Source organism: Nothoprocta perdicaria, unplaced genomic scaffold (assembly GCF_003342845.1).
Source record: "Nothoprocta perdicaria isolate Ctin4 unplaced genomic scaffold, notPer1 scaffold_243, whole genome shotgun sequence".
NCBI classification, from domain to species: Eukaryota; Metazoa; Chordata; class Aves; order Tinamiformes; family Tinamidae; genus Nothoprocta; species Nothoprocta perdicaria.
Window position 1 is genome coordinate 761996 of NW_020455470.1, and position 24272 is coordinate 786267.

The 24272-nt window shown below is 46.2% G+C and overlaps 1 protein-coding gene across 1 annotated transcript in view; it reads right to left on the reverse strand.

Annotated features, from left to right (window-relative positions):
- The window catches only part of PAPPA2 (pappalysin 2), a 95642-nt gene that overhangs the window by 46538 nt on the left and 24832 nt on the right, over positions 1 to 24272 (reverse strand). Inside the window, exons 2-12 of the mRNA XM_026039845.1 lie at positions 22832 to 22977; positions 14286 to 14579; positions 13299 to 13491; positions 11235 to 11356; positions 10074 to 10566; positions 9406 to 9534; positions 7687 to 7778; positions 7109 to 7302; positions 5671 to 5808; positions 2225 to 2360; positions 1614 to 1833 (exon numbers count right to left, since the gene is read on the reverse strand). Of these exons, the coding sequence (XP_025895630.1) occupies positions 1614 to 1833; positions 2225 to 2360; positions 5671 to 5808; positions 7109 to 7302; positions 7687 to 7778; positions 9406 to 9534; positions 10074 to 10566; positions 11235 to 11356; positions 13299 to 13491; positions 14286 to 14579; positions 22832 to 22977 (2157 nt within the window). The remainder of the gene's footprint in view (positions 1 to 1613; positions 1834 to 2224; positions 2361 to 5670; positions 5809 to 7108; positions 7303 to 7686; positions 7779 to 9405; positions 9535 to 10073; positions 10567 to 11234; positions 11357 to 13298; positions 13492 to 14285; positions 14580 to 22831; positions 22978 to 24272) is intronic.

Consider the following 24272-nt stretch of genomic DNA (forward strand, 5'->3'; position numbering starts at 1 on the left):
TGGCTCACTAAGATTTATGTTTCAGTATAAATTACACACGCACTTAAAAAAACAGAGAAAAGGGGCGAAATATATATAACATAAATCAGTTGTACTATGAGCCCACAAGCTTTTAGACAAACATATGCACCCTCATTCATTATCAGGGAGGTTCATTCACGCAAGGCCATGAGCAGAAGAAAAATAACAATAGGAGTAGTGATTTGAAGACCCTGGGCAAAGCCCTTAACTTTTAACACCCCCACAGATTCAGGAAAGCTTAGACTCAAACTTTGCATTCCCAGTCACACAATTTGAGTAAGTGGCTGGACTGGAGCCCTAGGTCTGGATACTTGTAACTTCAGAGAACGTGGGATTTGAAGCAAAAGGCAGACTTTTCAGGTCTGGCTGTCATCAGCCCCACTATTCCTCCAGGACAATGCTGAGCACCTTCCTTTAATTCCTCCTTGGGTCTGCATCTCTGCTCGGCACGTTCTTTTCACCTTGTTTATTTAGTCTATCTTGGATGACACTTTCCTCCCCCCGTCCCTCTGCCAGCACAATCTACTTGGAACAGGGTGCCCCGTTCTGCAAGTACCGCTTCTCCTTTACTGCTTTATGAAGACATACAGACGCCTGTGAGTGCCGGACATCAATAAATTAAAGTGCTGTTACTACTGCTACTACTGTTATCACTGTATTAGAGTGGGGGCAGTGTGAGACTCAGTGCAGGGCCTGGGATGGATAGGAAGCGCAGGAGAGGAGGAGGAGGAGGAGTTGCACACAGAGCTATTCGAGGAATCTCCTGTGGCACCCACATGCAAACAGGGTGAGCAAGGCTCCCGCCAGCCTCCTCTGGGAAGCAGGTCTGGGACCCGAGTGGTGGCGGGGAAGGAAACCAAAACCCGGACGGAAAGGCAGGCGTCTGTGAGGCTCTCGCCAGCGGGCTGCTTTACAGAAAGTCTCCCTTGCGGTGTTTTTCCTCCCCATTAATGAGAGCAGGGAGGGTGCCAGACACGACCTAGGAAGCTCCAGCTCCCAAGCAGCTCGGCAAACCCATGTGCTGTGCCTGGGAAGGAGGGACACAGATCTGACTAGCCCACTCTGAGGAGGAATGCAAACACAGCTTGGACGAAAAACCACTTGATGAAATCTGGTATTATTAACAGAGGGGCTCACGTGCTTGGCTTGGGTGCCATGCTAGAGGGGGGCCCAAGCAGGGCTCTGATGCTGCAGAATAAAACTGCATGTCTTCATCAAATTAAAGACTATCGTGAAGCACACTCAAAAGAAATCTCAACTTTAGCTTCATTGGTGGCATCTAATGATAATTCCTCATCATAGGGAGCTTGATTTCCCTGTCTGAAAAATTCCTTTAATGTAGTGTTATACAGATGCACAGGTCACACACAAAATCTTTTTTCCTATGTTTTCCCCAGAGCGAGGATCAAATTGAAACTTATTACACTAAATTTTTCAATTGCCTTTCAAAAGGTAGCTAAGAGTAGTCATGAAACAACTCAGCAAATAGACAAAAAGTGCCTTTACACGAGTGAGTAGAGCTAAATATGTCAGAAATTAAGAAAGATGGGCTCCATGTGACCACCAGAGAAGGGCCCACAAGAAGGCGATACCTGTAGGTCTGGTGGCTGTGTCCCTCCTCATGTTCCAAGAGACAGGTGGTTGGGTCAGAAGAACTGGAGTGAGCAGATGTCCGCAAGGCCACGGCTGCAATGCCCACACGTGGGGAGGAGAAATTGAGCAGCACTGAAGCGATCCGGTGGGAAAAGTATTCCTGGTTGTAGGTCGCATTGATGATGAGTGGGTTCTGCTGACATGACAGCTCATGCGTCCCTAGGGGAGGGGAGATCAAAAGAAAGAAGCCAATAGCATGATTCTTACTTTGCTTCTGATTTTTCTCATTCTAAGGTCCTCTGCTCGTGCTTTCCCATGACTCCGGATCCATCAGATAAGCTTGGAGTTCCATGCAAAGGTTAGGAAGCAGAAGAGGCTGGGAGCTGGGATGGCAATACCAGCACCTAATCCACTGGAGGCGCAGTCATGCGCTGGTGTCTCTGCCACAAGAGCGACAGTTTGGTGTCTTTGACAACAGTCAGGAGCCAACAAGCATAGCTCTGCTCAAACCTGCACTTGCAGGCCTCCTGATCCATCCTTGGAGAGAAAGGAGGGGAATTCAGTAGCCAGACAGGGAAAGGGAGGGTACTGCAGCCCGTAGGACACTCACCCAAAGAGTGGTTCAGCCCATTCATGTCACTCAGTTGGACAGTGACAGTCGTCTTGTGCTGGTCGCTTGCGATGGTGCCATCAGATGCAAGGAAAAGCAGGAGAGCGGAGGGAACTCCCGGCCTGTGGAAGCACACCTGCAGAAGAAAGCAGGGGGGCCTGAGAGCACGTGGGTGGCAGAAACACTTCCCCACGAGGAACTGCCTAAGCAGTCTTCGTAGTCTGACACACATGAGAGGGAGAGAGTGAAGACAGAAGGAGAGTGACACTAGGTTTAAGTGGCCAGCAGACTGCAGGCAGATGGGGCAGTGAATAGGTGGAAACAGCAGGAAAGGAGCCGTTGGGAAGAGACTGCCAAATAGACAGAGGCAGTGGAGAGGCACAGAAAGAAAAATAAAAGTAATTTCCCACTTAATCTCTCTCCTCCTCTTTACCAACATGCTCCACATGTATCAATCCTTGCAATAAATTTAGGGCATCTTCCCAGATCCGCAACGCCTGTTACTCTGAACCTTGAGCAAGGCCTGGTACCGGGCCAGGCAATCTCTTTTTCAACCTTTCTAGCCGGGCTTTGCCTTACACACCCCGTGGAGTGGACCGGGCATGTGAGGCATCCAGAAAGCAGAGCTACCAGCTGGGCCACTGAAATGTTTCCATGAAAAACAAGAAAAGGCCCCAGTACCCAGAGTGACTGCACACTGTCTGTCAGCCAGCAAGTGGAAAGATTTGTGGCAGGAAGTCCTGCCTATTAGAGAAGCTGACAGCTCCCCACTTGTCTAGGAGCCCCGAGGGCTATACGAGACAGCCGGGAAATTCATGCCATCAATCACTGCAGAGCAGACGTTCTTTGGAAGCAAGAGGACAGAAATGTTTTTCTCCCTCATCCCAGTACCCCCCACCCAGTGCCACGATGTGTTTTGATCCAGATCCACCTATGGAGCGTTTTTATGGAATCCAGGCTTAAAGGGAGTCCAGAAATTCCAGTCAACTTATATTCCAGAGGAGGGCAAGTCACAGCTGGCCAGACACGGACTGGGAAGCAGGTTTCAATCCTTGCAAAAAATAAAAAGAAAAAATGCTCAAAGGCCACTACTGAGCAAGAAACCTGCTCTGAGGAGTCGCCCAAGCCCAAAGCTCTAGCTCGGCAGGAACTGGCCCACTTCAGTCATGCCACCTGCTGCCCACCCCTCCAAATGCAGTTCCTTAAAGGGAAGGAAAGATATTTGGAGGAGTCAAGGGAGGCTTTCCATGGGCTACACAGCTTGAGGTGGAAGGTTCCTCCCTACCCTTCCTACTGTGTGTCTGTTCAGACATGAGGGAAGTTGTGGCCCTGAGTTAGAGCCAGCAGCTGACTTATCTAACTAACACCCCATCGATGCTTTCTTTTCTTATATTATGTGCTTGGCCATAGCGGGCTACACTCTGAATATTTTTCCTCTCTTTTGTCCCTGCCTTTTCATTTAATTTCCCATGTATTACACATCCTAACTTGCTTCCAAGCAGTTTCGATTCCTCTTTTTATCAGACACGTTGGAATTCCAAAAACAAAGCATGGCCACAAATGTGCAAGACCTAACCATTCCCATCTGCAGGTTTGTTAGGTGGCACAGACATTTCCGTATCTTGGAACACGGCTTGAGTTTTCTCGCAGCCAGATGCCCCCAGCATGACGCAGTGTTCCCCCTGCTCACTGGTGTCACCTTTGGAGAAATGCTGTAGGAGTCAATTCCTACCCTGTGATGAGACTTGTGGTGCCGTTTTAGTGCTGGCAACACAGGTGCAGCCTTAAAATGGCCATGAGAGCACATGGGCACAAACCGGTGTGTACACGGATGAACAAGTGTGCATGACTCCCATTCGTGCACGCAGGCGTGAGGAACAAACTGTAAATAAGAATCTGTCTTTCCCAATCCAGTATCTTACCCATTGGGCAAAATCTATTAAAAAAAAAATAGGAAGGGAGGAAGGGAGGAAGGAAAAGAGCATATGTATTACTAGTCCATAAATAATTTTATGTATGGAGAATAATAGCACTCCTAAAGAGAGCATGGAGAAACAGTAATGAAAGTCTTTAATATAAACATCCCTAGAGGAAGAGAACTGACCACAAGCTCCTATAACATAAAACTGGAACACACTTTAAGCCCTAGTGAGAAGTGGAAAGCAAGCTTTTATCTAGGTAGGGCAGAGAGGGGGATTTCTGCTTTCTTGCTAGCAAAGGAAGAAAGGAGGTGCAGATGCCGTGGCCTATGCCTTAGAAGGAAGACAGAAAGCAGGTTTCAAGCACACAGATGGGGAGGGAAAAAAAAAATCCCATTAAAGAAGGCTCTTTGGAGAGGCAGAAAAAGTTGGAGAAACAGAGGACTAAGAGGTAATAGTAATGTTTATTGACTAAAGGTTTGATGATTCACTGAGTCGTCAGAGTTCCTCTCTAGACAGCCTCTAGCAAAACAGGGCAAGGTGGCCCTCATAAACTGCAGAGGAAGAAGCAAGCCAGATCACAGCCTTGCAGTAAAACAGGGCAATAGCCACAAAACCTCTGAACTGGGGCTGTGGGCAGAAAATCAACACTGACGAAATCGCTATGGCCAAATCCTCTCCCGGCCTCCTCTATCCTCCTCCTCGGCCTACCAGGAGCGCAAGGCCTGACCCTGCCTCAGAGAGTGGGGCATCGTGCTCTGGCAGCTGCTCCATGTTCCCCTTAGCCCCCGTTGCAGCACGGGGAGCGCTCCCAAGGCAGGGCACCAGGCCTGGAGCCCACCACCATGCTGCAGCAACCAGCAGCTTGGAAATGCCTCCCGTGGTCTGGAGGCTCTGCGGGGGCAGAAGAACCTCCCTGACAGGGCTGATTCAATCTGAGCCTAGGGTACTCAGGGAACCTGACATGCTCAGGAGCTTTCAGGACAATTTTCTGTCTCTTTTTCCTAAGTTGAAGAGAAAAAAATCTAATCTTTAATCTTGCACATACAGAAAGCAGTCTTTCTCAGAGGTTCTGACAAGACATCACTCCAGCCCTTCCTATAATGCAACTTCTAAGCTACCCTCTACTGTTATTCATAGCTGTGAGGACTGAAGACAACTTGGGATTGTGCCACCTTGAGCTGGTGTAAGGGCACAGCCTGGCTGCAGAGAATTGTCAGCAGCAAATTGCTGCTTCTCAACTTCAAAACAATTCCGCAGGCTTCTGTTTCAGGCAGAGCCCTTCTCCTGGCAACCTGCACTCACAGTGGGCTTCCCGTGGCTGGTCCAGATCACAGTATCAGTGGGGCAGGTCACAGGCATTTGGATTCTGTGATGAGTCTGTAGGGTATTAAGACCTATCTGAATAAGTTTTAAGGCTGATGTAGCTCCTGCTGAAGGACAACCCAGGGCAAAAGGACTAGTCTTTGTAACTGAAAGGCTGAAGCAAACAATTCCCTCTGTGCCTGAGCGCACATCCTTACTTACCTTGAGCCAAACGCTGTCATTATCCAAGGGCATCCTCTCCCCACCTGGATCCTGAGCATTGCCTTGGCTGGAAGTACAAGGGAACCAAGCAGCAAGGGGAAGGTCCTTTGGCACATCATGAAGGTGGGATTTACATACCTGGAAAAGCAAGACATTTTTTAATTCAGACAGAAACAAGAAAAATAAGAAAAAGATAGAATAATAATTCTATTATTATAAAATTGTAAAATTATAAGAAAAAGATAGAATAATAATTCTAATAATAATAAGAAAAACATCTACAGCAGCTACAGAACCTCAAGAGTCAACATAATGTGAAGGAGAAGAGCCTCACTTTAGTTCCTAGCATGAAGATAACTAGGATGTGGGTTCCAGAAGCGGGAATGGCATCTCATCACCTATACATACACACATGAGACCTTTGCCCTTTTGAGGTATTATAAACATGTTATATTGAAGTACTTTGTGGTTGCTGTGGGACTGACCAGTACAAATGAGATAGGCTGTAGGACAACAAGGCAGGCCATGGCCTTCAGATTTTGACTGGGCTAACTGGATCTAAAGATGTGATTCATTTGCCCAGACGCCAGCCTTCAGTGCCACTTGATGCCCTGGGCTATCTGTGACATGCACCCAGTACTGACTCTGAAATATGCCCTTCCAAGGGGTGCAGACACCAGAGCCCAGGCCTTCCTTTTAGACATGTAAATCTGGGCAGTTTAATCATGCACTGGGTTTCAAGAGAATGGTTCTTTGCATCAGGTGAAAAGAAATGCGTAAACACAAGGCAAAACACAAGGCTAGATGTATGTCTTCTCTACTGCTCTCTCCTTCCCCACCTTCTTCAGCTCCTCCTTCAGTCCAGGCAGCACTATACATAGTATATTAACATTTATCAAGCAAAATCCTATTTTAGATCTCCAGATCCTTCTCCAAAGATGGATGTAAAAAACGGAAAATTTCTGATTGATTTTTCATTGGCTTCAGATCAGACATTTTGAGAGCAGCACAGATGCTGATGTATGAGTGATTTTATCCTTTCAAGCCCTGACGTTCTAAGCTATTAGACTTACTATGTTTTTTTAACAGATGAAACGGAGTTACTTTTACCCTCAAAGTTTGCATTTAATTGGTAGGAGGAGGGTGGTTGCTGCTTAGCAAACTTCATGATATGGAGAGGTGCTTCCTGTTCTAATGAAATACCCTTCTGCATACTGCAATTCCTGCTTCTATAGACTATACAAAAAGTGAGACATAAGAAAATTCCAGGTCTTCTTCTGGCTCTCTGTGTGACAATACAGTAGTCAGTGAATTACTTCCAGGACTGCTCTGAAGATCTTATTTCTGCAGCTTAAACTCCTTCAAGCTGTAAACTCCTGCAGCTTAACTGCATGGACATTGCTAGAAAGATCTTTTCTTTTGTCACGTCTTCTCTCACCTTCACAGCAGGCTCCCCAGTCACTAAGGAAACAGGACATGATGTCTTATCCTGATGGGAGCTGTAGGCTTTTGCTGCCCACTGGTCAATGTATCCTTCAGGGGTATAGAGACCACAGTCCAGCATGCTGCTTGCTTTCTCAAAAGGCTCACACACTCCATCCCCATCATGCACATAGCATAGACTTGGCTCCCCTGCAAGAGACCGCAGATATCCTGTTTACAAATCAGGCTCAAGTCACACACATCCTCTCCTAGGCTCTGTAGTACTTCACCCAGGACCAGTCTGCAAGGCAGTCTTGTGAGAGGGATCCTGACATATGCCCAGAGAACAGAAAGGTGCACATCGAGTTTAGCTCCGCACAAGACTACGGCTTGCAGGAATTATGCTGGCCATCTGGCACAGAGACTTCTAACTACAAGGAATGGACAAGCTCCATGGATCATTCTGGCTGAAGATCCATGTTGTCTTGCTGTAATGTAAGTCAACACATGCTCTGGGGAGTGTTATTAGAGATTTGAATAGTGCACCATTTTGCTTCCCATGTGGAAAGGATGAATCAATCCATTTGGACTCACCAACACAATTGAAGCCTTTCTCCTTTTTACACATCCTGGAACAGCCATCTCCATCCAGCAAATCCCCATCATCACATTCTTCCTCCAAGCTCCTAAGAGGACGGAAACAAATGTATTAACACTGCCCATGATTCAGCACTTCCTGGGTGTTTCAGCCCCACCTTGAATGAAGACTCTATCTCTTGAATCAATTTCCACAGGAGAAGAGAGAAGAGAAACAATTCCTACTAATAATAGAGAGGAGATTTCCTCAGTGGAGGAAAATGGGTGGAAAACATAGAGTACTGGACAAGTCTATACCTTGTCTAAAGGTTGAAGCAAGAATTATGACAGAAAAATGAAGCTATATGCAACAGAGAAAAGTGCACAAAAGTAAAACAAAGGAAACTGGAGAGAGTTAGTAAGTTAGTGCTGGAGACAGTAGCAGGTTCTCCAAGATGGGGGCTGGTGCTTCAGTGGAGGTGGAGAAGGGATGAAAGGGGAAAAGAGAAAGACAAAGATGGGACAAAATCCTGGGACATCAACCCTGACAGGCATCGCATCTCAGAAGATAACAAAACAAACCATATGCAGTTTCAATGAGAAGGCTCAGTTCCTCTAATAGAAGAAAAAAAAATAAAAAAGTAGATATCCTGTGAAAAGCTGAAAGAAATGCTTTGATTCCTGCATGTTCATACATGTATAACTATGCAGAGTTATGCACCTCAAACTCAAGGAGAAAAAGCTTCATACACACATATATATATCATGGTGTCCACCTATCTCCATTTAAATCTAACATGAAAAATCAAGTGTTCCATTTTCCCATCTTTGGTTATTCCATGCAACCATGGAAAACCTCAAAAGATGAGGTTTTCCTATAAGGCCTTTCCCTGAGCATTTCGAAAATAGGGTTGTCTGTCTCTCCTATGCAGGCTTCTGTCCATTTTTGCTGTTTCTTCTGGTTTTCTATTGAAGCTGACAATTGAATGTAATGTGACCATTTGCTTTCTCTGAACCAGATCCTCAGCTGGTATGAAATCACAGTACATCTATATCAGATTACACCAATTTAAGATCTAGCCCACTGTAAGCATTTTTCCCTCAGTGGGTCTTACATGATATCACAATCCCCCCGCACTTGTTTTAGCAAAGGAAAAGTGGCAAAGGAAAAGATAAGATATCTGCAAAGGAAAATGTTTTTGAGTAAGTTGAAGTCTGAAAAAGCTAAAATATAGAAAGTTGGCATAATCATCCCATACAGGGAAGTTTAACCACTGGAAGTGCTCACTCTGGGGTGTGGTGCCTTCTTCACTTGGTGTTTTTACTGGAGAGTGGAGAGCTCTTTAAACGTGCCAAGGCATATAGGGCTGTGCATGCTGCAGAATCCATCTGTGCAAGGCTATCATGTGCCATACGAAAGGTTACTCTGTGTAATCCCAAAGATGGATCCTGCTGGACACCCCTCACCGAGAGGGGTTAGAATCCAACGCAGCCTTCACACACCAACTGGGAAAAACTCAAGTTAGACCTCTCACCCAGACCCTGCTCCTCACAGTTACCATCTCCATCTTCTTTTGGCATGGCATTTTATAAAACCTAAGTTTTCAGTCCTATCTGTTGCAAGCATTAAGTGCTGCTGTCTTCAGCCAAGCGTTCCTGAGTGGAGGACAACCCAGTGCTTCTCTTTAGCACAAGCCTAAAAAGACCTCTCTTGACATAATGGGATTCTTGACTTACGTGGTCACCTTCCCATCCCCACAGTAGGGAGCTCCATGGACATGGATTAGTGGTGGGGAGGCTTCTCCTAAGGTTGTCCCGGAGATTGCCTGCACTTGGTAGCGATATACCTGCCCAGGTGTGACTTCCCTGCAGAAAAACAGAGGACTCAAACAGAAACAGAACAGAAAAAAGGAAAACACTCACAGCATATTTGTTCATCATAGTTATAGCAATCATGTCTGTAACCAGGCAGCATCACAGTACGACATAAGTCTTCCCATTCTAAGCTCTCAGAGGCAGAGACTGTGGGAAGAGGGTTTTCTGTCAGGTCATGCAGAGGAGCCTGACATCCCTTTGGCTTAAGCTGGAGAGAAGTTGCATTAACTTGAACAATCATTTTGCTGCTCGTGTTTATGGAGAAATGTTTCTAGGTTTAATGAGTTCCTGCCAGTTAGGAGGAACTTCTTCTAGAAGTTCTTCTTCCTTCAAGTCAGCTCCTTGGCAAGGGTTGTATTAGTATAATGGGCCTACAACAAGCTTACTAAGGCCTTCTCTTGATGCTGAATATGGAATCTATTCACAAGACTGAACACTGTAAAAGCATTCATGGGCCCAAATGCAGAACCTGAGAAGGTAACCAAAACTAACACAACTACCCACTTGGATGAAGCAAGCTTTCCACTCACGTGTCAGTAAACTTGCGGTGTGCTTGTGCCATTGTGGCAGGGGAGCCATTAGCAAACGGAGGATCACGGAGGACTCGGTATTTTATCAGTTTGCAGGCAGAGCAGAGAGAGCTATGAGGCTTGGAGGTCAACAGGGCTGTATCTATCTCCATCCTCTCATCAAAAGTGTAGATTTTGACTCCATACACCTTCTTATGAATGTTGAGCTTCACAGTCAAAGGAACATCACAGAAAGTGTCTAGTGGGCCCAAATGGATGGATTCTCCATGCTCTGTTAGGACTTCAATATCAGACAGGGCCTTGGGAGAGTCCGTGGAGAGATACGTGGTCCACAGCGTGAGGGAATCTGGATAGACAGGATGCAGGAAGCGCAACTCCAGGATGCAGCCATCAGGCTGGGGGCAAGGCACAGTCATGTTCATGTGGTACAGGTGGAGCTCTGGACTCCAGGCCTGCAAGCTGGGCTCACAGGGCTGATCCACGTCTGGGGGCCCTAGACAGAGGGTCAAGAAGAAGACTGATGAGAGATTGGAGACAGCTGACTTCATGGGAGACCCAGAGTGACGGTCTGCCCTACAGGTACTTCATAGGCATTGGATGTTATGCATCTGCACCCTATAGTTGCAGGTTCCCTTGCTAGTACCCACTAGAGGAGTTCCAAAGCAAATAGTACCTGCCCTCAAACCCCAGGAAGCAAAAAACACCAATAGTTTTCCAGCTATTGGATTCAGACACAAACACTGTCTCTGCCAAACCTGGTATGTGACAACCCTCTAAACTGGGAGATGTGGAAAACAGTATCCACACTACAGCTGGTTTCAATGCCACCAGCAGCTCTAGTGACAGTCTGGACACAGCTGGGGAGTGCACAAAACTTGTTCTTTAGTCTCATGGGGGTCGAAGGCCTGCCAAGAGGGCATCTGATGACAATACCATAAGACTTCTGAGTCCCGAAGTTGAATGGGTTTGGATAGAGTACAGAGACACAAAGTTGAGCAAAGGCAGACTGAAGCTTTCCTGCAGCAGTAGTTGAAGGATCTTGTTTCTTCTGGGAGAAGAAACTGCCTTAATGAGGTGGTTTATTAGTTTATTTTTCTTTTCCCAGGAACATCTCATCTCTGTCTGCGAGATTCACAGAGGTTGAAAAGAGAAGAGGACTACCTTCTGCCTCTTCTGGGGTCCAGTAGCCAGAGGAATCACAGACTCGAGGAGAAGAGGCCTCATGGACGTACTGATGGAAAGTGCCATCTTCAGCACAATCTTCACAGAGTGTGTCAGGTTCCCTGTAGATCACAGAGAGAAAGAGAAGTACACCCTCATGTAGAATCACAACTGACTCATTTTCCATCCAGTTTATCCATGTAGCATCAGATGGCAAGCTGGAAGACCAAAGACTAAATGAACTAAATTCTTTCAAAGTTTCTTAGTTTCTTGGCATGTCCTTTCAGTTATGGTAAGTTCTGACAAAAGGAAAATAAAGTGACCTTATACAAGCTAGGTTTAACCTCTACTATAAGCTCTCTGGATAATTTTAGATGAGCCATTGAGTTGTCTATTCTCTTACCCATGAAGTGGAGTTAACAGCTTTCATGCTTCTTGGGGCAATCTCCTCTGTAGTAGGGTGCGTGTATCCCAAACTTAGGATTTTGTTTTGCTCTCAGGATTGTTATGATGCCAGAAAGTCACAACAACGTCAATTAAAGAGAGTCTCATTGTGCTAATCGGGAAAGAAAATGGTACTTTTCCACGACAATTGCTTGTCTCAGTCATTCTCCTTAGTTTGTCATCAGGAAAAGCAGAAACCTTCCTCAGGGGTCAACTTGGGAGGTGTTTGGGAAAGTGATCACACAATGAGTAAGAGGCAGGGGCTGGATCTGACAATTCAGCGTCTATCTCCTAGGCCCATTTCTTCCTGCTCCTAAACTGCTCCCTCCCACCCAAAGCTGTTCCTTTGCATGATTCAAGTCCACTCAGCCATCTGAGCTTCTCCATGCCTGGTAGGACAACAGATCCCTGCTCTCATTTCCTCTTTGAGAGAAGATCCATTATGGAGATCTTTATTTCTTTGAAATGACCAGTGAACATGGATTCAGTCACTGACCTCAAGCAATGTTTTGGGGGGCAATTCTTCAGGCCAAGAATAACCAGGAGAGTACAGCAGGTTCCCACCAAAGCCAGAGGGCTTTTTACTGCTATCATACTGCTCCAGGCCTCTGTAAATTGATTTCAAAAAGTGGACAGTACCTACCCTAAAGATAAAAACCTCTAGAAACATGTGTCTCTAGATCTCCATGTCCCAACCCTCCCAGATCGCACAAATCACACAGGGATTACAGATGTGTGGTCACATCACCAGAAGTTGGCCTACCCACATGTTAGAGAGGGAGATGGAACAGTAGCAGCCCTGGACCTCAGGACTTCATGTGGCTCGCATGCTGAATGATTCAGGTTCCTTAGCACGGCTTCTCCAGCTTGAAATGCTTCCCAACTTACCCCCAGTTACACAGCAAGTCTGTGACAGTCCTGGGAATGAAACCCAGCTCTTGTGGTTCAAGCTCCCTGCCTTAACCACAAGGCTACATTTCCTCCTGGTAAATGGCTAGTTTATACAATAAGTGCTAAATGAAGCTCATTTTTCATTCTGTGATTGCGCTCTTGGGCTTAAAAATTGGCATCATCTCCTGATGCTCTTTGGCTTCCTCTCCCGGCACCCTGACAGCAGAAGGCTTGTGGGAGAACCCACGTGCAAACACAGACATCAGAGCAGTACAGCTCTCATGTTGGTGGGCTCTGCTGGAGTTGGCAAGGGGGGAAAGGGGCTGAGGGGGAGGCTGGGCCTCATTTCCCCCCATCACTAGGGCAGCTGCAGAAATAGCTACTTAATCCCCACCAAAGCCAGCACAAAAGGCAAGACTTGCCAGTTGGCAGGGGATGTGAGGGATATGCCAAGCCACCATCGTCGCCTTCACTGACTCCTGAAAAGCCCTCCCTCCACCGTCTGTCTGCCCCCAGCTCTGTGCCAAGCAACTTCTGCAGTGAATCCCTCTTCAAATAAACAGCGTTGGGCAAAACAACCAGCACACAGTTTTAGAAGGGGACCAGAGGAAGCACCACAAATGGGATCTGCCTCTCAGGGAGCTTTGCAAGGTTATCTTGTCATTTCCAGCAGGCAGAGGTTTCCCGTGCAAGCCTGAGACCATTGCAACACTGGATCTCCTTTCTTACCTCTCATGTATGACCCCACTAATAGGAGGCAGCCAGTAGATGCTGAGGGAGCCCTGTGTCTGCCCCGTGACCATGGGGTTAATGGGGATGGGTGCGGGCTTCTTGCTGTGGCTCCAGCGCTGGTAAACCAAGTCTAAGTAGCAATGCATCCGAGCCACTTGGTTAGGAGTGAAGGTGTTGGTGCAGTCATCATCTGGGGGAAGAGAGGGCAGGTTGAGGGCGACAGGAATCAGGTGGCAGAGTATGGTGGCACATGTGCTTTTCTGATCTCCGAGGCCCGTGAGTGGGATGACTGTGGAGACGTGGGGGACACCAGCGCGTGGTGGCCAGTGTGCCAGCATTCTCTCATGTCATGTGTTCCCAATGCCACAAGATGGCACTACCTCAGTAGCTCGACAACCCTGAACTTGCCTTAGCTGCACGGGAACACCAGGACCCTTCAGCAGTGGCCTCAGAGCTCATCACCTCACTCATGCCATTTTTTTTGCATCTTGGCAGTGATCCATTGCATCTCAAGGGAGTTGCATCCAGTTACCAGAGAGCAAAAGAATTACTCTCCAGGGCTCAGTCCTCCTGGGTTGTCAGGAGAAGCAGCAGCTCTCCCCAGCATCCCTCTGGAAGTCAAGCTAAAAGGGCTTAATCTGAAAGTCCAAAATTTATATTAGGAACCCGATAAAAAGTTGCTTCAGGAGGAGACTAAGGTGGAGAATGAATGCATGCCACCAAACAGGCAAGACTGGACTCAGTATGTTTCCAATGATCCATAGAAAGGCAGGGAGAGATGGATAGAAAGAGATCACTGTGAAAACGAGTGCAAGTTTCTGCAAGATTGGACTATAACTTCCCCCATCCCTGACCATCAGGAGGAACGAAAGACCAAATTAAGTAGGGTACGAGGGAAGCAATTATCAAAGAAGGTGTAAGCAGCAAAACTCACTTAATAGTGAAAATGGCTCACTCAAAATTGTTATGAAAACTGCTCGTTACCTGTGTAACTCATATAGTTGTTGAATGGTGTTCCAGTGAAGTGTTTCTGGCCACAAGTATCATTGGTAGGGTCTGGGTCCCGACAGAGTTTACTCTTTGGGGTTGGGGCAGTGTCAGCACAGAGGTCTCCGGTCTCCATAGAAGGAGTTGTCTCCCTGCAGGGATCGTCACAAGATTCTCGCTCACTCACTCCCTTAAAGACATGGTAGAGCCCCAGGACATGTCCCACTTCATGGATCATGGTGTTTGTGTGGCCACGCATACCGTAATAAGAAGGATTGAGGACAACTCCACCTAGAAGTACAAGCACAGAGAATATCATCAAGAGAAGGAGACGCTGGGCAGTTGCTGTTACTCACCTTTACTGGCCACAACTTCCTCTCTCTCACTGAGCGTTCTGGTCACAAATGAAGTACTAGATGGAGACCAGAAGACAGATGTATTCATCATCTGGTAGGACTGAGGGGGGCTCCTCTGTTTAGAAGAGGGTGGGTGGGTTATTTTGCTTTTTGAAATCCTCCTGCTCCACAGTTCAATCATTTTAGCTACTGTTTCTCTCAGTGTCATTTCCTGTGTCAGTAATACTAGTGTCTGTCCTGGTCCACACTAACACACAACTCAAAATAGAGAAAAAACCAGCAAAAGCCCTTCCTAAGCCTAGACAGTTTACCTACCACTGCAGGTGGTTAGAGTATGCGTGTACCCATACCTGATTTAAAAGGATGAGGTGCCTAACACAGTACTGACACAGTTATAGCTGCCAGATAGAGGCAGCCTTCAGCAACAATCCATTTAAAGACCCAAAAGCATTGCTTACAGCCCTTGTGGAGACAGCAACAACCCACTGCTCCACGCTCTGAGCCAAAGGGCTAAATTCAAACTCATACGAGGTCCACCAAGCTCCTAGCACAAACATGACCATGAATTCCCTCTGCATTTTGGAGAGGGATTTTCCGAGTTTCCGAAGATCCCCTCCTTCTTTTCAAAGGGATTTACATGTGGAAAAGGAGCACTGAGCACATGCCAGAATCTCCCATTCCTTACACCTGCAATGCAAATGGCCCTGTTCTCTTCAACTAAGGCACCCCAGTCCTTTGACTCAAGAGGGCACAACAGCGCAGTTAATCTCCAAGCCTTCTTGATGCAGGTTTACCTTCCAAAGGTGCTTGAGCCTGGGTACAGAGTTAAGCCCCAGCAGAGACTGCCCAGAACTGCCACTAATAGTGACAGCAAGGGCATGGAGATGGGTAGGTCCTGCACTTAAGGTGCCCTCTTGGCTGCAGCACTGGGTGTTTTCCTCTCCTGAATAGCTGCCTGCAAGTGGAAGGGTGTGAGGAGCAAGGAGCAGTCACACTGAGGAAAGCCAAGGGGAGCAAACCCTGCCCTTTGCACAATGCCTAACTCCTGCCCCAGGATGCCCTCCCTGCTCTTCCACCTCCGTATTACATCTGCTAGGAAATTCTACACTGGGGATGTTTGCAAATGAAACTTGCCTCGCTATTACTCTCTCTTGATCTGTCTGTTTTTTTTAATTTATTTAGCCTATATTAAAGACTCTGGACACTCTGCTTTTCTCCCTGTTTTGAAGCTTTTCAGTGGCGATTTCCTATCCCTTCGATTCTTTTCTTCCTTACCCCTCTGCTCACCTTTTCCATTTTGCCATAGGGTGGAGGAGAGAGGTCTGGGAGGAAGATTAGAGACGGAAGAGGAAAGCGGATCACAGCATATACCTAGGCTGCCTCCAGGCAGTCAGACAGTGTCTCTGTGGCATGGAAGGCTGGTTTTACCCAATTACTTTTAACCTAGACAGTTTGGATGGCAGGCACAGCAAATAGTTGGCTCCAGCACAGCTTGCTCCCTCCTTTGCAGGGCCCTGGAGGATTTATTGTGCCAGCTACCTCACAGCAAAAACCTCTGCTACTGCTTCTTTGCTGCTGATTGCTGCCCCTGCCAGTGAAGTCAACACTGGCAGAGAGCCACTGCACTATCCTCTCTCTAAGTACAAAATAGACAGCTTGAAATGTGCTCCTGCATCAGCTCTGTATACTACCAGACTACCTCACATCCTCAAGCACAGGGCATTCCTTCCAAGAGAGGGCTTCCTTCCGATCACAGTGAGCTTGGCAGGACACCAGCAGGACGAGGCCTCCTTTGGTGGAGCCATGCTAGATGAACACTAGGTTGGGATTGGAAAGGGACCTTCCAGGATGCTCTGAGCAATTCTCTTAAGCCCAGTCAGGTTGTAGGAGGGTGAAGCAATAAGGACAGCATCTTTCATAGTGCATCCCACTTGCATTACTCATAGAGCGGCTGGAAGATGACTAACCAACCAACTGGTACCATTGTCTATTTAAATATTTGTGATGCTTATTCTCCCTCTTGTTTCATTCCCACCAGGTGGATGTAACACTCAGGGCACATTTGTAGCCTGAGATAGAAGGCAGGTCACACAGTAGCTGCATTCCCTTTCACCCTAGTTGTAATGTCTCCAGAGCAGAGGAGTCCTCCTTGCACTTCCCCCTCAGTCAGCTCTTGGTCCTATGATTCTCTGATTGGGGCTGTGCCACAAGGACATATAGAGAATGACAAGTCCTGTGGGGTCTTCATGTTCAATTGTGTCTCTGTAGTCCATTAGGTTTTTGTATACCCCTCCTCCTGCCACCTCCACTCAGACTGGAAAAGACTATAGATAGCACAGAGCATGCCGTTGATGGAGAACCCAGTGGACACTTAAAAAGTTGTTTCTCATTTTTAACAGAGCATGAGAGAAGGATGAGAGAAGAGAAAGAAAAGGCATCTCTGCAGCCAAGCGCAAGTCTAAATAAGGCCTTTTCTTTCTCTTCTGTCACCCTTCTCTCATGAACCTTCCAACAGAAACTCAAAGCTCTTCCATGTTGGGGGAATAAATGGGACTCTAATAAGGGGAGGAAGTTGCAGAGGCAGGAGGCCAAGACTCCATACCCAGTCACTCCCTCCTTTCTGCCAGCTACCTCATCACACTCACACAAGCAGAGTCATATTTTTATAGCTAATTAGATGGAGGGATTAGAAACAGCATGAGAACTGTCTGCTTTCAGGAATATCACCATCTCTCTGTTCTCTGTCTCCATAGCTCCCTGGTGAGCAAAGGACTCTGGAGAGCAACCAGTTCTGGAACAGGAAGTTGTGTTTTCCCTCTGCAGAGTCCTCCTTTGAGGGCAAGATGTGGAAACATTCCTACCATCCACTTGCAACAAAACTAACCTCCACTTTCCCTTCTCTATAAATCAGGCCTCCCTCATTCCATTACCCTTCCTCTCTGTCTCCTCCTGATGAGGTGAAAGGACTGAACTGGGCTTAAGTAAGGTCGGCCAACCTGAGTTCCCCAAGGTCAGCATTTACTCAGCTAAGATAAAAATCTCAATGTATGGTGCTCGTGACATCTAGGCAGTCCTGCACTGCAGAGCAGATGAACCAGAGACTTCCTTGGACCTGTCCGCCAAATTCAGCTCATGCGGCTGGAAAGCTGAGGGTCTGACCTCGCAAAATTTTGTCCTTCCAGACAGGAACTGGCAGTTCCTGTAGAGCTGGTCATGTCCCAAGGCTCCCCAGGACAAGAGGGATGTGGAGCTGCTGGAGAGAGTCCAGCGCAGGGCTACCAGGATGATCAGGGGCCTGGAACATCTGCCTGTGAGCAAAGGCTGAGAGAGCTGGGCCTGTTCAGCCTGGAGAAGAGGAGGCTGAGGGGGTACCTGATCAGTGTGTATAAATACCTCAAGAGAGGCAGTGAGGAGGAGGGGGCGGCCTCCTTTTTGTGGTGACCACGGACAGAACTAGAGAAAATAGTCACAAGCTGAAGCACCAAAAGTTCCACAGGAACTTAAGGAAACATTTCTTGACAGTGAGGGTGCCAGAGCCCTGGCACAGGCTGCCCAGAGAGGTTGTGGAGTCTCCTTCTCTGGAAATCTTCCCAATCTGCTTGGACGCAGCCTGTGCCCCTTGCTCTGGGTGCCCCTGCGTGTGCAGGGGGGTTGGACTGGATGACCTCTAGAGGTTCCTTCCCAACCTTAAGGATTCTATGAAGCCCAAAGATGATGTCTTCTTCATGGCATCTATTGAAGATGGGTGCTATGAACCTAAAATCTCTCTTTTCTTTTTCTTCCTTGAGAAATGGGCTGGGAAGGAACCGTTGTCTGTTCTACCAATACAAAGCAGTTGGACAGGTGCAATGAATCTTCAGGAATCTAATGCCAGGTTCCTGGTTCTGGACTGTTGTGGAGAACTGATGCTCAAGACAACACAGGATCTTTAAAGAGCTATAAATGCATACAAACCACAAACCTAAATTTGTATCACGGGCCCAGTCTTCCTCAAACACTGAGTCATGGCAATTAATGGAACAAATTCATGAAAGTTAGTCAGACAGGAAGATGCCATTGCATAAGGTACCTCTGATGGAATAACTGGCGCTCCTTCAGGATCCACTGACCTCAGTCAGATGTGAGCTGACCTCAGTTTATATAACTACAGCATTCATGATTCTGTTGCATTTTAGCCACGTTTATGCAAAAAAAAACCCCATTTTACAGGCAATTATATAAAGTTTAAAGTGTCTGCATTATTATATTTGTAGCTATATTAGAGTCAAGGAATAGACTATTGTGGAAAGCTATTCTATTTTATTTTTTAATAGCACAAGAGTTCTTTAACTCCACGTTTTTTGTCGTTAAAAGATTTATAATTTTTCAGAAAATTAAATCTGGATTTCAAGCTGAAATACTTTAAATTTAAGAAGTCACTGTGATTATGGTGGAAAGTGAGAGAGAGAGCATGCTTAGATGGAGCAAGCACACTTGGGATTTTCTACCTCTAGTGCTAGTTTTTTTGTCTGCAAGCTGCTTGGCCTACAAGCTCTACAGCAGCTGACATACTGCTATAGAAATAGGATAGAGTAACTCACCCTCTCTCAGCCACTCATTGTCCCTTATGCCTCTATTACTGTTGTTGCACTTACCTGTGTATTGCTACTGGGCTAAGAGGAGGCCTGAGCACAAGAGGTGCACAGATCATGAGGACATCCTGGACTCACAAAGTGCACGGCTCCAGGAAAATGCAAGGGGAAAATCCTGGTAGACTTGGCTTATATGCAAACAGGAAATTGGACACATTAAACAAGGTGGCCTATGCTTATGAGCACAGCATGAAGACAACTTGCCATGTTTACGATAGCTATGAATGCAAAGAAGGCACACTGATGAAGGCACACTTTTGGAGATATCCAAGAGAAAGCACTGAAAGAAGGGGCCAGACTTTATGAGGCTGATGCACAGCAAAACAAAGCTAGGCTATAAAAACCTTCGAAAAAGAAATGGGATGCTTTAATTTAATAAAGTGAGTTAAACTGCTGCCTCAAAGTCAAGTCCATGTTCCTAGCGGTGCACGTTGAGTGGAGGTAGGCTGAGCAAGGATCTATTTATCAAGGAGATGAAATGATGCATTTGGGGTGAGAGGCTTTAAGAGGTAGGACAAGAATTGTGATAGACAGGAAAGAGCATATTGGTCTAAGGAGGGTTGGGGGAATAGCCAGTTTTTAATGTTGAGTCTTGGGACGTGGTAATCCATCCTAAAACCTTCAAAGACAAATGTGGAATTTGAATTTAGTCAGGAAAATAATCTGAAGGAATGCAATAAATCCAAACAATCAGCATGGGAGTGATGTTCAAATTTCTAGTAGCCCCAAAAGTACAGGTGGAGAGAAGTGAATGAAAAGGTTTACTGAAGGCTTTCAGAAAGTGAAGATGGCAACTGGAAGGTGCAGAAGACCCTCTTGAAGAACACACACAAACATCAGAGAAGGGTTTCCATGGAATTCAAAGGGCAGACAGAAATATCCATAAGGAAACTGATACAGAGCCATTTGGAAAGAGCACATTTAGTGAGTTTTGAGGTGAGAGGAGGAGTTCAAAAGAGGAAGAGAAGAAAGTTGGAGAAAAAGCCTCATGGTAGTTCTCCTGAAAACATTTAAGAAAATCTAATTCAGAGAGACAAATGGAGACAAGTGGAGAGCAAAGTTTGAGATAGTTGCTGGAGCAAGAGACAGGTTAGATTTTGAAGAAGTTGACACTAACTCACAGACTCGATTTAATTCTGAAGGGAAACTGAAGTAGGAGAGAGCAGATGGTGGGGTGGAAATCAGAATGGCATTTCTGCTCTACAGGAGTAGACAGTGGCAGAGTCAAAGCCTGGCAAGGATGACCTTGAAATACCCACATCAGGAGAGTTAGGACAGCGGCAAGAATCAGAGCAAGAAGGGAAAGAACCTGTGTTCTCTTCTTTCCTGTCTCCTCCCCAATCACTTTCAGCCTGGGAAAGTTTCTCATACTGCTGTTACTCCTCCCAAGGTTTTGCTTGCTCTTTACTCACTGCTGAACCTTCCCATTTACTCAGATTCTCCAAGAGCCTCTGATGAGAGGCTTTGTGAAAAGCCTTACATCAGTGACTCACTCAGCTGCAAATGTTGTCTATGCTGACAATAATAGATGTCTTGCGTGGTATGAAACACTTGATGAAGTGGTGGAGTCTACTGTTTACAGAGACCAGAATCCATCACCCGTCCTCCCAAACTCATTAAATCTAAAACCAAGGACAGTCTTCAACCAAAGTCTTCAGTCTGTGCCAGAGTCTCAAAGTTGTTCAGGTCCAGCTTCACACTTCAGAGCTCTGGCACTGGAGCCAAGACAACACCCCTTTTCCCCTGAACTGCAATGGTAAAACCTTGGTCCAACATTTCCAGATGGTGCCACCCACCTCTGCTTAAGGACTCCGGTTGGACACAAACTCTGGGACCAGAGTTAAATGCAAGCTTTTGATTAAATCATTTAGCTTGATTACCCCTTTGTACATCTTCCTGTGTGCCATCTGGAGGGGTCTGAAGAGAACATGTGTGGCTGAAGCACTTGCTGTAGTAGGGTGATTACAAGCTGAGCCTTGGAAGTGATTTCTGGAAGCTGGAGGAATAAATTTCATGGAGATTTGCCTTTCTCAACAAGCAATTGTAGCAATATGCTATTGAAAAAACAGTCCTGAAACTCATTGAGGGAGGGAAACTGGCAAGAAAGAACTTTAAAACAGGTCTTTAACGGCAACATAAAACTTTAAGGGTTGAACATCACACACTTGTAAAAGCAGAAGGTCTAGGTCTGCTCTACAGGTGTCAAGAGTAATTATTTCTTGTTACTTATTGAGAAACAATTTAAATATTTTGACTGCAAAGTGTAAAGGCCTTTGCCAGAAAACTTTGACATTGAAGGAGTGGAGGGAGGAGGGAGAGCCAGGAGGGAAAAAAAAAAGAGAGAGACAGCAGAAATGGAAGAAAATACAGACTGCATTTAGATTCTAGTGAAGTAGTTGCCATTTTGACTATTTGTAGAGAACTAGCCTTCAGCTTCAGTAGGTAATAACCAAGTTTTAAAAGTAGTTTGATAGCTATCCTCACATTTGCAGCTAGTTTTGGAAGTGGCAGGTGCTCACTACTGTTCAACTCTGGAGTCTCTGAGATTTGGAATCTCAGCTCTGAAATTATTGAGATTATTGGTTTATTTGTTGTTTGCAAAGTTCCCCAAATTGAAGGCAACGATTTAGACAATCAGAGAGGATAGATCTGGAAGCTTCCCAAAAATCTACCTTACCTGTTTTAGGATCGGCTATACCTAAAACATTTATCACAAAAGTCAGTCTAATTCCTGCTGCAGAGTCTGCACTGACAGTGAACCTGCTGCCTTCCCAGGCTCTCTGTCCCAGTGCCTTTACCACTAGTATGAGTTTATTATATCAACTTGAATGTCCCTTTTCTGGATGTAACACCATGACCTTAATCACCATGGGGACCAGGAAATCATTTCCTTATAGCAACAGCTGTTGGCACATCCAAAGCTTTGGCACAAAGGATGTGCCAAAGTTGGTCCATCCACTCAGTACTGTCCTTGGAGGTCATATTCTCCATATATATGCTCTAGTTGCAGCAACCTGACTAAGAACTAGCCTAACTAAAAAGCACAAAATTCTCTGACTTTTTTTTCTGTGAGCTTTGTTTAGCTTCAGGGACCATCAGTGTTACACTTCTCATCATTTCCCTGAGATTACTGCTTGCACTCCTGTGTGATGGCCACAACAATGATATTTCTCTAAATCCTTGTTAAAAATCCTCTTGTTAAAATGTCACTGTCCGTCTTCAGAGGAGATCAGTGCTCAGCTTCATGATTGCCCACATCCCAGAAGACTGACCATGTGAAGTGTAAATGTCCCTTTTCCCCTGAACACTCGCCTGCTTAGCATCAAAACGTAAAGTTTTTGTAAAGGAAGATCAAGGGAGAGGGACGGGTACCAAGCTTCCTGAAGTGACTTGTGTTTGAAGCCAAAATTCTTTGTCCCAGATCACAAACTTTCCTTTGCTCTCTCTCTCTGTTCTTCTCAGAACAGTGCCAAGTACCATTTTTTTTCTCCAGCTTAATTGAGAAAGGTAAAAATCAACAGTCCCAGGACCTCACAAGTGAGGCTGGCTTACTCACCCAGGTGACTAAGGGCCTCTTTATCCCATGGCCAGGTGGCAGCACCTGCCAACTCTTCCCTCACTGAACTGGCAAAGTAAACATTTAGGAAGTGGGTGCTGTTCAGCTGTAGTGCCTCCTTCAGCTCCTTCACACTCATGTATGCCCTGCAAGGACAAGAGATGAGAGACAGTCAGCAAAAATACTAATGGAGCAAAGTGCAGATGCAGAAAACACCCAAAGGGAACTCCCAGGAAAGGGTGCAACAGACACCATCCTCAGCCATCCGTGACCAAGAGCATCTGGGAAAAGTTGACAAAATTTGGCTAGTTTCAAAAGAATGTCCCACAAGACTACTGATTCTGCCTCATGAGAAGTGTGAGCAGGATGCAGTTAAACAAATCTCAAGTACTTTTACTAGTAACTGCAGTTCTGTTATGGTTGAGTTTAACTCTTAGAGACGGCTTTGGAACAATGTCAGAGAACACCCTAGAGAATGGAATAAAAAGAGAATGCATGGGAGGAAAAACAAAGGAAGAAGAAAGAAAATCACAGAATCACAGAACAGATAGCTTTGGGAGGGACTTCCAGATATTATCTACTCCAACACTCCTGCTCAAGCAGGGTCAGCTAGAGCAGGCTGCCCTCAACCATGTCCAATCACGTTTTGAATACCTCCAAAGATGGAGACACCACAGCATCTCTGGGCAGCCTATCTCACTGTTAAACCACCTCCCAGTAAGGAAGCATTTTCTTGTGTTGAACTGGCATTTTCCTTATTTCATTTTGTGGTTTTTGCCTCCTGTCCCTTTGCTGGCCATCACTGAGAAGAGTTTCAGCTCCTCCTCTTTACATCACATATTTTACACACTGATATGATCCACTACCAGTCCCCCCACCCCAAGTCTTCTCCCATCTAAGCTAAATAGTCCCAGATTTCTCAGCCTCTCCTCCTATGACAAATACCACAAGCCTCTTACCACCTTTGCCAACCTCACTGGACATGCTCCACTAAATCCTTTCCTGTTCTAAGGAGCCCACCACTGGACACGGCATTCCAGATGTGGCTTCATTGAGCAGAGGGAAAAGAGCAGCTTCCTCAACCCACTGGCAATGCTCTGCCTAATTAAGCCCCGACTATCATTGCCCTTCTTTGCCAAAAGATGCATAACTGACTGTTGCCGACGGGGGTCGGCAAGCCTCGTCCGCTAGCTGGACTGACCTGGGCTTGTCCTCACCCCAGGGCCCTGGAGCACAGATATCACTATGGGGGATGCGGCAAAATGGCGTTTATTGTGCAGTGCAGTCTGCCTATATACTCCAGTTGAATGCGGAAACTCACCTACTGCCCAATCGGGAGACTAATTTCTACTTTTCGCCTTGTATGGCATGGGGTTATCTGCATAAACTGCATCAATTAATTATGCTCCTAACTCCCGTGACATCGCGAGATCTTCCGAGC